At 40.5% G+C, this 15,387-nt stretch overlaps 1 protein-coding gene across 5 annotated transcripts in view; it reads right to left on the bottom strand.

The window, feature by feature from the left end:
- Tmem131l (transmembrane 131 like) overlaps positions 1 to 15,387 on the bottom strand; it is a 172,403-nt gene that overhangs the window by 85,875 nt on the left and 71,141 nt on the right. For all 5 annotated transcript variants that reach the window (XM_071614595.1, XM_071614593.1, XM_071614594.1 and 2 more), the window contains 4 exons: positions 8,035 to 8,103; positions 3,230 to 3,353; positions 2,169 to 2,285; positions 1,005 to 1,115 (listed from right to left, as the gene is read on the bottom strand). In XM_071614595.1, the coding sequence (XP_071470696.1) occupies positions 1,005 to 1,115; positions 2,169 to 2,285; positions 3,230 to 3,353; positions 8,035 to 8,103 (421 nt within the window). The remainder of the gene's footprint in view (positions 1 to 1,004; positions 1,116 to 2,168; positions 2,286 to 3,229; positions 3,354 to 8,034; positions 8,104 to 15,387) is intronic.

The following is a 15,387-nucleotide window of genomic DNA, read 5'->3' on the forward strand; positions in this document are numbered from 1 at the left end:
TTACAGGTGACTTAACTATGTTAGCCTCCACCACTACAATGTAAGCTCCCAAAGCCTAGCACACTGCCGAGGCTCAATAAAACTGGTGAATGACTAAAAGCCTCTGGTACTGGCATTACTCACAATAATTTCTGAGCAATGCTTTTTACTTGCCAATCAGAAAGAAAGGGTAGGTAAGGTTCATAATATATTAGTTCCAAAGTTTTTTTTTTTCAATTTCAAATGTTATACATTTTTACAAGGAAATATAGTCAAAGAAAAACAGTGTCTAGTACTATAAGCTACCAGTGAAATACATAGTAAAAGAATTTTAAGTTTTCATTAAGTGCCTACTAAAATATCAAAACTGTTTCTTTCCACTCAGCCACATCCAGGCAGGCCTAATGCAGGGCTGGGAAGGAGACAGCAAGACAGTCTGCAGGCACGTCATTTCTGCTGACCCTGGTGGCTGTCTTCCTGAAAAGCAACCAGCAAGATTTAACAAGCTCTATAAAACAGTTCATAGTCCAACTACAGAATCGCTCTTCTCTATGAAATATGCCCCAAGGAAACAGATGATCCAAAAGGGAAATAAAGAAACTTAGGTACATGGCTTAATGGTAATAATTATCAAAACTGGAAACCTTTCAAACAGCCATCAACATTATTAAGCAAACTGCAGAATATCAACCCAGTCATGAAAAAGAGTGTATAGGGCTGGGGATGGAGCTCACGGTAGAGCATTTGTCTAGCATGTGCAAGAACCTCGGTTTAATCCCCAATGTTGCAAAAAAGAAGAAAAAAAAAATGGTAGCATAGTATGTGGATTCAGTCCACTGACACTTTACCTATATATACATTATTTCCATATTTAAGGACCATTCAAAAAGCAGAAAATAGTAAAAACTTGAATCTGATTATGTAAAAAACATATATATATATATACACACACATACTCTGGCTGTCAAAGACATATAAGTGGAGAAGGCTACAAAGCTTGTTCAAAGTGAATCTTTTAAAATGACCTGTGTTTGTGAAAGCTGAATGCTCTGGACCTGTGGCAGCAGAAAATACGCATTTGATAGCTGCTCTGCAGACCCTTCAGTAGAGATTCTGCGAGTGCCAATTCCAGAAACCTGCAGAAAGAGAGAGAGAGAGAAGCCCTCCTTTGTTACACTTGAAAAACACACTGGTCATAATGCTAAAATACCTCCTCAAAGGAAATCTATATTCATCACCATGGTCTTTAAGACTAATCCAATTATTATGTTTATATTTATCTACAAAAAAAAAAAAGAGCAGGGCACGCCTGTAATCCCAGCAATTCAGAGGCTGAGGCAGGAGGATCACAAGTTCAAAGCCAGCCTCAGCAACTCAGCCAGGCCCTCAGCAACTTGGTGAGACCCTGTCTCCAAAAATAAATAAATAAAAAAGGGTTGGGGATGTGGCTCAGGGGTTAAGTGCCCCTGGGTTCAATCCCTAGTATCTCTCCCCAAAACAAAACCCCACAAAACACAATAAATGTTGTATTTAATGTTATGTTTAAATTGATTGTTCCTCCTTATAAGAAAGTCTTTTTACAAGTAGACAACTCTTTTGATGTGATATCACATGTTCCATAGAAATGATAAGAACCACTTAGGTTACCTGAAGCTACAACCTGTTAAAGATGTCACAGGTACTCTACTAGAGGTGAAAATTCCTCACCATGCCTATGAACAGCCACAGGACTCTTCATGCACCCTTCCTAATACCTTGGTGTGAATAGTGGTGTGAACATCGTGCTCAGTGGGAACAAACCTGCAAGTACACACAAAGGTCTCCCAACTTGTAATATCCTGAAGCCAAGGACGAGACAGGCAAAGCCACCAGAGTCACCCTCAGAGGTCCCTCCCTCTGACCTGCTGGTGCGATGAGAGCCTGATGCATTTTATACAGAAAACTAGGTATAGTAGATTTCATCCATGCCCTTCAAAGATCCACAGAGGGTTCCAGTTCTGTAGCTGTCCTAAGGACAGTCAACCGTGGCAAGCAAGGCAAGAAGGTGGAAGCTGATGAACTTAACATCACTAATACACTTGTATTTTGATGACATAAATCAGGTGGCAAAGTTTCCAAAAGCCTCTTGGAAAATATCCATATCACTCTAGTTGACAACCAAATTATGTGGCAAAGAAAAAGTTACTTACATGATAGGAAAGGACTCCATATGAAGAGGTATTAATAAATAAAGAACTTTCGATGCTTCCTTCTTCGGTAGGTAAGAAAATAATTCTGAAGGAAGTTTTCCCCATTGCTGGAATTACCTGAAAGAAAGGCACCCACCCTAATTAGCCATTTGGAATGATCTTGTTTGATAACTTGTTTTTCACAGGCTTTTGACAACTTCCATTACCTTGACTTATCAGTATCATGAATCCCTGAGCATCCCCAAACAGACCAACATCCAACAACCTAAGAACATACTGAGGACTTAGAGCAAGAGAGTTTGGAGTCACAGGTCTCACACTTTCCCTTTTCCTTCTCTTATACATCCACATGCTTAACTATCTACAGAGAATGGCTACTGTACAAACACACCGTTGTGATAAAAATCAGGGACAATCTTTACCTGGTCAAACTGCCATAAGCCAAGCACTGGGCTTCCCCTTTAATTTAGTTTCTTTAATTCCAGTATTTTGGAGAAAAAAAAAAATTCCTAATTTTGAGTAGACAGAGTAAGCAAACAAGTAAAAACTTACTAGCAATTAGATTCCTCATTAAAAGTTAAAAATCACTAAAAAAAATTAGAGGATTAGGTTTTTGAGGTTTGTGTTATAGTGTAAGTGAGCTTTATAAGGAGCTATCTGCTACCTTTTAATCTTACATTTAGGAAGAAGTTCTACCTTTCTTAGTGGGTTTGAGAAGGGGGGAAGGTCATGACTATAAATCTATGTTACTAAATGTCTCAGTATTTGTCAAAATTTCAAGACAAATAACAATCTTTCTTTAATCAAGAGAAAGTCATGTTACTCCCTGGTTTCTTTAAACAACCCCCACCCCCTCCACTGGAAGTATGCAGAGCCACCAAAATCAGGAAATTGTTGAACAACTGCAAAAATACATGCTAAAGCAAACACACAGAAGGAAAAAGTTTGGGTAGCAGAAAAAGGGGAGACAGGGAGCAGAAAGTTAAAACTTGAGGCCAAAGAAAGCAAGAGAAGCTGGCAGCCTGCCACAGAGCAGTTTCCAGGAGCACATCAACACTCACCCTGCAATGAACAGGAGGCACATGGAAATGTCTAGCAGCTGTAAACACTGAGTTCACCACCACCTCACTGTCCCTACTAGGGTTGTAAGCATGGAGAATCTTTGCTGCAGGATGCCCCAGGAATCTGAGGGTAAACAAAGAGAAAAAGCGATGCATCGTATGGTTATCCATATTCCTACACAGATGCATATACATAATTATATTTTTAGACATATATGCATAATTAAATTTTTTTTTGCTGCTGGGGGTGGAACCCAGGGCCTCACACATGCAAAGCACATGCTCTACCACTGAGCTACCCCCTCCCAGCCCACACATTTTTAAACACAGAAAGTTGTTGATGTTTACTACAAAGTTAAGGACAATGATTGAATTCTGTCAGTAATAAAATATTCAATTCACAATAGTTAAAAAAAAAATCATATAGAAACAAAACTTTGCGGTAGGTCAACCCACAGTAATATCCCACTGGTTTCTGTTGGAAGAGTCCAACCCATCTAGGTCATTAAATGCTTGTTTTAAAAAAAAACACACTTGGCACATAAAAGCATTTCTCAGTCCAGGGTCTCTCATTCAAATGAAGTATGGTTAGGTAAGAAACCGTATTCATAGAAAACCCCTATTTTCTTAGGTTTGTTCTGCAAGTAATAAATTTAAAGAGGCTTTTTTGGGGGATTGCATTGTCAACTCACAAAAAGACTATTTTATTAGGTCTTATAAAATAAAATTTTAATTATTGCTTATAGCTGGTCTTCTGAAAAAATGAAAACCCTGCAGCACTTTACAGTACTGGTTCTTACCCACTTAAATTATGAGCCTTTTAGAACACTCCAATGAGAGCTTTGGCTCCACCCTCCTCCAAAAGGACAAACAAAAAGGTTTAATGCATAATTTCACAACTTTCTATCAGTCTCCCAGTGAGGATTCCGGCTCTGTAGTGAATCCACCACTGACCAAGTCTTCACATCAGCTCTTTTTCAGCAGTGCTCATCCCCCCCCACCCCACCGCCAACATGGGTTCAAGAAAGGAACCACAAGAGGGCAAAGGTCTCTGGCCCACCCCCTGGACCCACCGCCCACGTTCCCTAATTTAACTCTGATTCCTACTATCCAACTCCAAGCTCCCTCCAGTTCAGTTAGGTTATAATGGAAAAAGTTCATTGCTGTCATTTTTCAGTGTCAGAGACTCCCATTAGGATGGCCCAGAAATAAAATGATACTTCATCTAAGCAAAAAATTCAGTCATTATGCTTACATATTTCTCTGATTTTCTTCCAACTTCTCCAATATTAAAACTGTGTTATTTAGGAAAATTAAATGCATGATGTTTATCTCATGTGCCTCATGTGTGAGGCACTGGATTGAATCCTCGGGATTTCTAAAATACTGTATTACTAATATCAAATCTTTGGCATTTTTCTTCAAGCTTTCACTCCTATTTTTAATCAGTAATCTTAATGAAAGACTTATTGCATCAAATGTTCATTTTAAAACATAAGTTTTTACCTTCAGTTATATATAAAATGCACCTGAGTGTCAGGACTAAAACCTTGATTCTTTGGGTGTTCTTAAATAATACAACTTAAATTTTTCCCCCTTTTACCCTACCATAAAGGGTCACCTCTGAAAGCCCTATCTCAGAGTATTGAGCCTATATTGGCTTTTCTCCCTGTGATTAAATCAAGTAAATAAGGATTTCCATGGTTTTAGATTTTAAGTAAATAATATGCATCAGTCAGCAAAATTATTCATAGTTCTCCTCAAAGTTTTATATATTATTCACATAATTGAAACTCAAGATTTTGGTTTCAAAGAATGCAAATGTCTACCAGAAAAACACATTAGAAATTAAGACTGCAAAACAGTCCCGCCACGGCGCTTAGTGCCTGCACCCACCAGAAGCCTCAGCAGACAGAGAATGCCGGCTGGAATCTCACCACCACTGTGCTGCTATTTTTATTCTATTTTTTATTCTATTTTTAAAAGTGTTGTGAGGATATGAATTTCCTTCAGTAGTGACAACTGGAAGATACTCTATTAATTTAATACTACAAAAGAATGACTGAAATCCCTTAAGAATGATTAGCACTTTTAATTCTTAGGACCAGCAGAATATTAACCCTTAAAACAAGCCCTAAGAAGCAGGCAGAAGGCAAATGAGTAACACCATTCTGCTTTTGAATCCCAGAGGAAAACCAAAGCTTTAAGAAGGGACAAGGTCAACATCAACATCAAAATAAACAAAAGCAAAAGCTGAACTAGGGCAGTAAAGAAACAAGGAAGAGAACTCTCCAGCTAAAGTTTTATTCTAACGACTATAATTTATGCTGTTTGGAAGAAGGTAAAACCTGACTCACTTTAAATGTGTTCGAATTTAGACTAGGGTTTTTTTGTTTTGTTTTTCTTGGTAGTTATAGATGGATGAATGCCTTTATTTTATTATTATTATTTTTGAATGTGGTGCTGAGGATTCAACCCAGGGCCTCACACAGGCAAGGGAAGTGCTCCACCACTGAGCTACAGCCCTAGCCCAGCCCAAGAAGTTTGTTCTGATTGAAATTCTTTAACTTCAAGCAAAATACAATATTCCCACAATCACAGCCTGCATCTTACTAATATGAAAAATGAAATGAGTGCTGGCTTGAAATCAGAAGACTTATTTCTCCATTTCCAGTAAAAAATGACCTTGAGCAGACTATTGCTTCTCAACAACAAACACATTCGTGGCACAGGCACAAATACAGAGATATTTGAAAAGGATACATTCAGACAATGCCTGCCTGCAAGATTCATATAAAACTCAAATGACAAGAAAAATGGTTATACTTTAAAAACCATAAACATAACTGCATCACCTAAAGATGATTAATATACAAACACTGGCAATCCTTTCAAATCAAAGACCTTAAACATATTTTCAACATGCTTCTAGCTACCAGGACCATTAACTAACGGATATGGTTAATTAAAACAAGTGTGGCTGATCTATATAGATCACACGTGCATTGATTATGGAACTTCTAGGCTATTGAACACATTTTTTATGGGACTAAATATATTACATTAGGATCCTATGAACTGGAATTGTTCTTCTAATATAGCTACACTACCATTCATTTTATTATGTCTCCCAATCTATAATATATACTCTTCAGAGAAGTCCTATATTTCTTCTTCAAAGTAAAGACTTTGCACAAAAGCATTCTCTGAAAATACGAAATTAGTGAGCTTATTATAACATCAGCTAAATTTCTATAAATTCAATTTCTAATAAATTTCTTTACATAAGTATAAATTACAATGATTTTTTAAAAAACAAGCAGGCATATAAAATCTTGAAAAGTCAGAAAACTCTCTTCACCGTTTTCTCTTTTCTGCCTTTCACAGAATCTCCCTTACAATGCTCAACAAGGTATTTTAAGTCTCAGGCACACTCTCCTTCACTGCAGCGCTAAAAAACGTTTGGATGATCAGAGGAAATGGAGGGAAGGAATCCGGGTGAATGCAGGCAGGAACCCAGGCGACCACACCACCCCTGCCTCAGGTGCTCACCTATCAGGTGGCTCTTCACCCCCCTCACTTGGCCTATGCCTCAAAAAAGCTCTTCATAAAATGAAGTGGTGGACCCGGGCTGCTGAAATAAGCAGAGTTCTCACACCCCAGACACTGTTCCTACCCTGACTTAAAGCTGCATCTGTGCAGGGCTGCCATACCCTGCACCCAGGAAGCTTTGTAACACTTCAGTTTCCAACTGTTCATCACAGACAACAAGAATCCTTTAAGTGCCTCCACAGCTTACCCTCCTCCTCCTTAATATCTCCAAACTCCCAGGTTAGGCCCTCAACCAACCCCTCAGATCACATCTCCTTCACTTTGTGGGTCTGAACAAGAAACACCAGACATCATTATGGCTTATACCCACTCTTCCCCTAATAAAGGTTATTACAGTGCAACTTGGAGTCCCAAGGCAAAACAAATAAACACCTGAATATAGTTTAAAAGGGTTCAGAAACCATCAACAATGCCTGCCTTCTGAAAGCTTTTCATTATAAAATAACCTTATTTGTTTCAGAAAAACAAATGCTTACTACATTGAGTTCTCACTAAATTTTTAATTTTACAAAATAATACAAGATATTTTTACTAAAAACCAAAGAAAGCGGGTGGGGGTCGGGAAGGAAAAGGGGCAATCATAAAGGGAAAATGACTTCAATGCATGTTTGAGTTTTTTGGGATGAACCCAACTACTATGTATAACTATAAAGATCTAATAAAAAGCCAGGCGTGGTGGCACGTCCACGAAGGGAGGCTGAGGCAGGAGAATCGCAAGTTCAAATCCAACCTCAGCAAAATGGAGGCACTAAGCAACTCAGTGAGACCCCGTCTCTAAGTAAAATACAAAATAAGGCTGGGAATGTGGCTCAGTGGTCAAGTGTCCCTGACTTCAATCCCTGGTATCCCTCCAAAAAAAAAAAAAAGATCTAATAAAAAATAAGTTTTTTTTTAAAAAACTGAAGAAAGAGAAGGTAGGGTATAATTCAGTGGTAGAGTACTTGCCTAGCATGCACAAGACCTGGGTTCAACACGCAGCAACATTAAAAAAGAAAACACTAAAGAAACTACTAAGACAACTCTTTAAGTTCTGCTTTCATGAAAACACTCCTTTAAAAAAAGTTCCAGGATCAATCTCTCTTCATATTATTGATATACTTATAATTAACATGTGTATATATGTAATATAAAAGACATACTGAAAATAAATAGTATAAATTAGCTTTTATAAATTATAAAGAAAACATACTTACTGTATTCCAAAATCTAGAACTGAAGGCTGAAAATGTAAACCTTTTCCACTGAACAGTTTTTCTGAGAAGCTAAAAAAAAAAAAGAAGAGAAAAGAGAGATTAACTTTTGCTATAATTTTAAAGTTTGGCTGCTGTGTTAAGAGTGTGTACTGCCAGTGACTTGGTGCATGAGATGTAATTTTACTCTCTCAGAGGTGAATCCGAACCAGATTTTAAATGAGAAAACTGAATTATTCAAAGTCTAGTATAATTCTAGCACTGCAAATTTTAAGAGGCTGTTAGATTATGGTTATTGTAACTTCATACCAAATGTCTAGATCTTGTCAGCATTCAGACAGAAATGGGAATGGATTTAACTTTTAATAGGCTTCGCTCTGGATGAAATCAGACAAACATGGTGATTTTCATAAACCCTGAATCAAGAAAAGGCATACACATAGGGTGGGTTTGAGAGGGGACTCTGGCCTCTAAACGTGTCAGACTACTTGTAGGAGGGAAAGGCCACAGTGGCTTGGCGGGGCCAGCTCTTGAAGGCTGAAACCATTACTAGGTTTGTATCTTTAAGTCCAATCACAAAATCTCACATGACAAGTCACAGTTTTCAGCAGTTGTTAACCATTACAGCGACCTAATTTCCTTTCCGAATCAAAGGCCAAGAATCAATATAGCAGGAAAACGTATCAAAAAACATGAAAGAAAAATACAGTAAGGACATGCAATTTATTATAAACATATTTAAAGACATTACATATGTATGTAGACAGAGAAAATATCAACTGCCATGTGACATATTTAAAGGCACATAATCCAAATGCATGAAGCTCTTAAAGGTAACGCCCATTCGGCTCTCAAACGAGCGTTCCAAAATATAATCTCCTCATTTTCTCCTCACAATAAGTAGTCCCTGCCCAAGCTGGTGTGGCCCCAGACACCAATCCCAATGCAGAGAACAGAAAGAACCAGTTCCGAAGCCCTTATATCATTTTTGTTTTTTTAAAAAGCTCCTTTCCTCTATCCTTTCTCCTAGAAATCCAATCTTGTCTATCATCTTTGTCTTTTACCTCTCTCCAATATCAAATGTGTCAGTAGTAAAGCTCTCCCTCTGCCTAACTCTTGGCAACTTCTCCACTCATTTGGAAAATGGCAAGAGACCCACTGTCTACTGGACCCCCTTGAATCCCAGAAGGCCAGCAGCACTAGGGCTGGGGGACGTAGCTCAGTGGTAGAGCACTTGCCTGGTACGTGTGAGGCCCTGGGTTCAATCCCCGGCATCACACAGGTGCTCGCACGGGCACACACACACACACACACACACACAGGCCAGCACTAACGCCTCAACTTGCTTGCAAAGAAGGCCACTAACACACCGAGTTGCCTCCAAAAGAGACGCGAAGAGCACAGGAAAGGATGGAGGGTCCACCTGGGCACACCACCCTAGACCAAGCTGGCGGGGTTCACCACTCCCCAAAAATAGCTTCACGTACCCAAAACCATCCTCAGAAAGATCAGGCTCCTACACACAAAAAATGAGCAAAATAATTAATGGCAGTCCTTTCCTGTCCTGTGCCCTGAAAAGTGAAATTGCCATCAGATTTTATACTAGACTTCCAAGTGGAGAGACGAAGTTTGGAGGATTTAAGTAATTCACCCAAGGTCACACAGCTACTATGAGGCAGGGCCAAAATTCCAACCCAGATCTGTAGAGGCTGAAAATATGAATGCTGTATCAAGTTCAGGACTGCAGGACCTATCCGGGGAAGCATGCCTAGCCTGCTGGGTGACAGCGCGGGCTCTGGGCCCGACAAATCTGGAATCCAGGCCCATGGCCATCTCTTTCCAGACCTGAGTGGGCCAGACACTTAGCTTCTCTTCAATCCTACTCTTGTTATCTGCAAAACACAGATGACAACAGTACCTACTTTCAGTCGCTGTGAGGAGAACATGAAATGATCCTCCCTTTGTCTATGCCTGACACACAGTGAAGGGCAATAAATATTAGATCGTATTACAAAGAGGATGACACTCATCGAACAAGAAAAGCCAAGAGGACAGATGGAGAAGCCAACCGAGCTTCTTGTGGGAGCTGACCTCTGGATTCTGAAGTCCCTAATGGGGCAGTGGTAATTTTCTCTGAATAGAACAAATGAAACATAAACTGGGGCCATCTCATCATAGCAGATCTTTAAATCTCGTAATCAGGAATTTTTACATACCGAACAAAATTCAGACATTTGGGTCCAACCTAAAACATTCTAGTGGAAAGAGACTGGATTTCTCTAACTTTAAAGAAAATGCTATTTTTGGACCCCACATGAAAAAAAAAGTAGAATTCTGCCCTTTTTTTGTTCCTAGAAGTCACAGAATAAATTCTTTTTTTCCTCATCGGCAGACGTCAGCTCACCTGAATTTACAAGGAGGTTTAACATCACTAAGTAAGTTAACATATTAGTTCTTACAGACAAAACCGTTGACAGGTGTTGACCTGCAGAGTACTCACAGACGCACCTGCTCTCAAGTGGCTTCTAAAGACTGGGCGGGTGTGTGATGTTATGATGTATCTGGTTTCTTTTCCCTCCACAGCTCCTGGCTCATACCTCCCTCCCCAAGGAAGGCCCCCAAAACCAGAATCTGTCTTCCCCAAGGTGCGTCATTCAGACTCTCATTTTCCCTTTCTGCCTCTGAGCTAGCCTTAAAGAAATTCTCTGATTTACCCTGCTCCCAAGACATCCCTCATTCCGCGGGGTCCTGCCTGCACCCTGGAGAGGGGAGTGCTGCACAGAGGTCAAGAAGCAGCTGGACAGACAGGCCTTGCTGGGTTCTCCACCTACTCTATCACGCTCATGCGAGGAAGTCTCCACAAAATCCCCAAAGGACCATGTTCAGAGTGCGTATGGACAGTGGGACACTGCAGGCTGCTTGAGGGGTGGCACACCTGGAGGGGCCGTGGAAGCTCTGTGCCCCTCTCCACACACCTCCCCGTGCACATCCTTTATCTGTATCCTTTATAATCAACCAGAAGACATCACTGTTTCCCTGAGTTCCCTGGCCTACTCTAGTCAGTCAATCAAATCTTGAGGGTTGTAGGAGCCCTGATTTACAGTCAGTGGGTCAGCAGCTCAGGCAGGGCTGGAGAATGGCATCTAAACAAGGCTGGGGGTCTTGGGAACTGAGCCCTGAAACTGTAGGGTCAGAGGCTACCTCCAGGCGGATGGTGTCAGAACTGAGTTGGATTATAGGACACCCGGCTGGTGTCCACTGCTGCTGCTGGGGAGAAACCCCCACACCTTTCGGGACAGAAGTCTTCTCTGCTGACTGTCATGAGAGCCGATGATTGACAATGATTGACTTTTCCGAAAGGGAGTAAGCAACAAACAGCCGAAATTTTCTTAACTATGAACATCAAAAGTTATCCTCAAATATCAGAGCTAGCTAAGAAGTTACACTGTTTGAAATGACAAAGTTTTCATCTCTAAACCAGCAGCTTCAAACAAATAAGTCTCAATCAAGGGCTGGAGCGATGAAGGATGAAACTCCCCCCCCCCCCTTGTCCTCTTTTTTTTTTTTTTTTTTTTTTTTTTTTCAAAAATCAACATCAATCTTTTCACATTTCATTCACCCTGAATAATGCGGATGACTGCAGGGTGTGGTGGCACACGCCCATAATCCTCGGCTACTTGGGAGGCTGAAGCATCCGGATCACAAGTTTGAGACTAGCCTGGACTACTTACAAGGCCCTTGGTAATTTAGGGAGATGCTGTCTCACATTTAAAAAAAATGGGGGGACTGAGGATGTACCTCAGTGGTAAAGTACTCCCTGGATTCAATTCCCAGAATGATAATGATGAAAATAATACTGAATGATTCATATATGTCACAATCCACTAGGTCTCTTGCAAGCTTAGGCATAAAATAAATGCATGCGTCTTATAAAAAGCAATTATAAATTTATGCCACACATTCTAATTTTCCACCTATAAGATAATTATAAGGAAATGTTCTTCATTAAAAACAAAAGAGGAGGAGTAATGTTGCTTCTCTAACAAGAGAGACACATCGGATAAGAAAAGAAATAAGAGCAATAAACAGGAGAAACCCATTAAGACAGAGGCACAGACAATGACTTCCTGATTAGGATTCAAACAGCTCAGGAAACAGTAGAAAGAACTGACAAACAGGAGGGCATCCAATCAAAATCATTCTGCACAACAAAGGAAACAATTAACAGGGTGAAGAGACAACCTTGGGAATGGGGGAAACCTCTGCCAGCTATTCTTCTGACAGAAGACTAATATCCAGAATATGTAAAGAACCAAAAAACAAACGACCCAATAAATCAGCAGATGCACTGAACAGACACTTCTCAAAAGTATGAATGGCCAATAATTATGTGAAAAATTGTTCAGCATCTTTAGCCATCAGGAAAATGCAAATCAAAACTACACTGAGGGCTGGGATGGAGCTCAGTGCTTGGTCAGCCTGTGTGAAGCCCTGGTCCGACTCTCAACACTGTGCCCCCCCCCCACCACCAATGAGATTCCATTCTCAACCCAATCAGAATGGCAATCATCAAGAATATAAAAAACAACAAATACCAGCAAGGATGTAGGTGAAATAAAAAACACCTTGTTGACGGGAATATTAATTAGTACAGCCACTACAGAAATCAGTATGGAGACTCCTCAAAAAAACAGAACTATCATATATCAGCTCTACTACTCCCAGGTATATACTCAGAGGCATCAAAATTCAGCAAACTATAAAGATACCTGCATTTTTATGTTTATAGTAGTACAATTCACAATGGCCAAGTTACAGAGTGAGCGTTGGTGCCCATCAATGCATGAATGGATAAAGACAATGTGGTGTATATATAAACCACCACGGAGTATTATTCAGCCATAAAGAAGAATAAAAACATATCATCTGTAGAAAAAGGGATGGAACTGGAAAGCATCATGTTAAGCGAACTAAGACAGACACAAGAACTCAAGTATTATATGTCTTCTCTCCTACGTGGCATCTAGGGAGGCAAAAGGACAAGAAAGTAGCAGGGAGACTGTTAGAGAAGATTCAGAGGAAGGGAAGCGGGGCAGGAAAGAACAGTAATGGGGTAGATATGATCAAAGTATGTTATTTGCATCTATGAATATACCACAAGGAAACCCAGTATTCTATATAATTAAAATGCACTAATTAAAATATATATAACCAATCCCCAAAAAACAAATGCCAAATGATTTCTCTGATTTAATGATGCTGATCCATAATATGGTGGGGGAGGGGGGAATTAAATGAACTCTAGATAGGGCAAAGGGGAAAGGGGGAGGGAGAGGAAGGGAGGGGACATAGGGGTAGAAGGATGGTGGAATGAGATGGTCATCGTGATGTGACTCTACTTTGTGTTCAACCAGAGATATGAAAAATTGTGCTCTATTTGTGTAATATGAATTGTAACGCATTCTGCTGTCAAATATAACAAAATTAAAAAAAAAACTTGAAGAATACAAGGCAAACATAATTGTAACTACCTTTTGATGATTAAATCATAAATGATTATTTCTTTTTCATCAGTATTTTCCCCAAGTTCAGTGAACATGTATTATGTGAAATAAAAACAAAATATTTCAAGCATGTTTACAAAAATGTGTGTGTGTGTGTGTGTGTGTATAAAAATAAAATTGACAGTAACCTGAGGGTATGTGAGCTCTTGTTCATGTGGACCTTATTCCACACTCTCTTCCTGTCCTTCTTTGAACCCAGGGCCTCGTGAAGACTAAGCATACACTCACCCTGAGCTCTGCCTCCGGCTCCCTTTAGGTCCTTATTTTAAAGATGCCCACCTTCTGCAAAGAACTGCACTTCTCATCAGAAAGATGTTGAATTCTATACATGCCATTTTGAAAATATATTATTTATCTGCCTAAGATTTTTTTTTTTCCTTAAACCAGAGCTACATTTTTCTCTAGTCATATAAAGCCAAGAAACAGTTTGAAAAAGTGTCTAGCACAAAAGAAATTTCACTGGAAATGAGAGAACTAGGGTCAAATGCCAGATGTGACGGAAGCTCCCACATGACCCAGGGCTTCAGTTCCCTCTTAGGCAGAAGGAATGTGTCAGGCTGGATGAATGTGACATCCCTGGAAAAGCATCTCTAGGCCCAGACTTCTTATTCCTGGGAAAATCAAACCTATCTGCTGATATCAGGCACACCCTTTCTTAAAAACATCAGTACTGTATCTTAGATATGGAAACAAATTAACTGCAACCAATGGTTCTGGTGATTCAGAAATAGGTCACTTCAAAGACAACGCTCCACCTCTCCTAAGTGAATGGCAGGGCCAGTGTGACTCCAGCCCCAATCCCACAGGCCCTGGTCATACTGGGGCAGGTGGTCGGCTACAGGAACACACTCCCCTTGGGTTACAATCCAGAATGTGGGCCCCAGCACCAGATGCTAACAAGCAAAACTCAAAGCTCAGAAGGTTCAGAGAGAGAAGAGGGGAACCTTCCTGGAAAACCCAGCAAACTTTTTGTGGCAGCCTCTTGCATGCTACACTGGGCCACACCAAGCCCCAACAAAGGTTTCAAAAAAATGGATCTATGAGATGCACCTCAGTGAACAGCCACCACAGAGGGACACCGGACAGACGCCATGTCCAGTAGAGCCAACATGAGCGAAGATGCCAAAGCTGAGAAAAGGATGGGCCACGTGTGGAAAAGACCAGGGGGACATGGAGAAGTGAATGGGCAGGAGAGAGGCAGTCCTGAGCCCCCACTGCAGCTCGGGGGGGTGGCTCTGCTGGACCACAGGGGGCTCTGCAAGGCCCGCAGACGCTCCACCATGAGTGAGTCTCCCATGCCGTGGATCTGTGCTGCCTTTGCTCTTGAAGGTCCGACCACTTTCCAGGGATCCCTGTACCGTGTCAGAAGATGGCCCAACCTTTCTGAACAAGTGGAAAATAACTTTGCCTGGCATTAAGTGGACACCACAGCGAATATTCACAGGGAGGGCAGAACTGTCTGCTTTTCCACCTCCTGTGATGAACTGTCCTGATGGATCTCTCTCAATACCCCACTGTCTATTCACTGTTGTTTTTTAGAAACAAACACTTGCAATACCTAGAGAGAACGGCATGTGTTTCCAAACTTTAAAAAGAAAAAAAAAAAAAAATTCTTTAAGCCAAGACAGTGGTTTGGCCACTGAATGCAGTCAAAAAGGTCGTGGGGACAAGAGTTTTCACATCCATTTCTCAAACCCTCTCTGCCTCAAAAAAAGCTAACAACGTGTAGACCATGCCAAAATAATGCTCTTGTCTAGACTCCTGTGTCCCAGGAAAGACATATTATGCAAAT

Source organism: Marmota flaviventris, chromosome 7 (assembly GCF_047511675.1).
Source record: "Marmota flaviventris isolate mMarFla1 chromosome 7, mMarFla1.hap1, whole genome shotgun sequence".
Classification (NCBI taxonomy): Eukaryota; Metazoa; Chordata; class Mammalia; order Rodentia; family Sciuridae; genus Marmota; species Marmota flaviventris.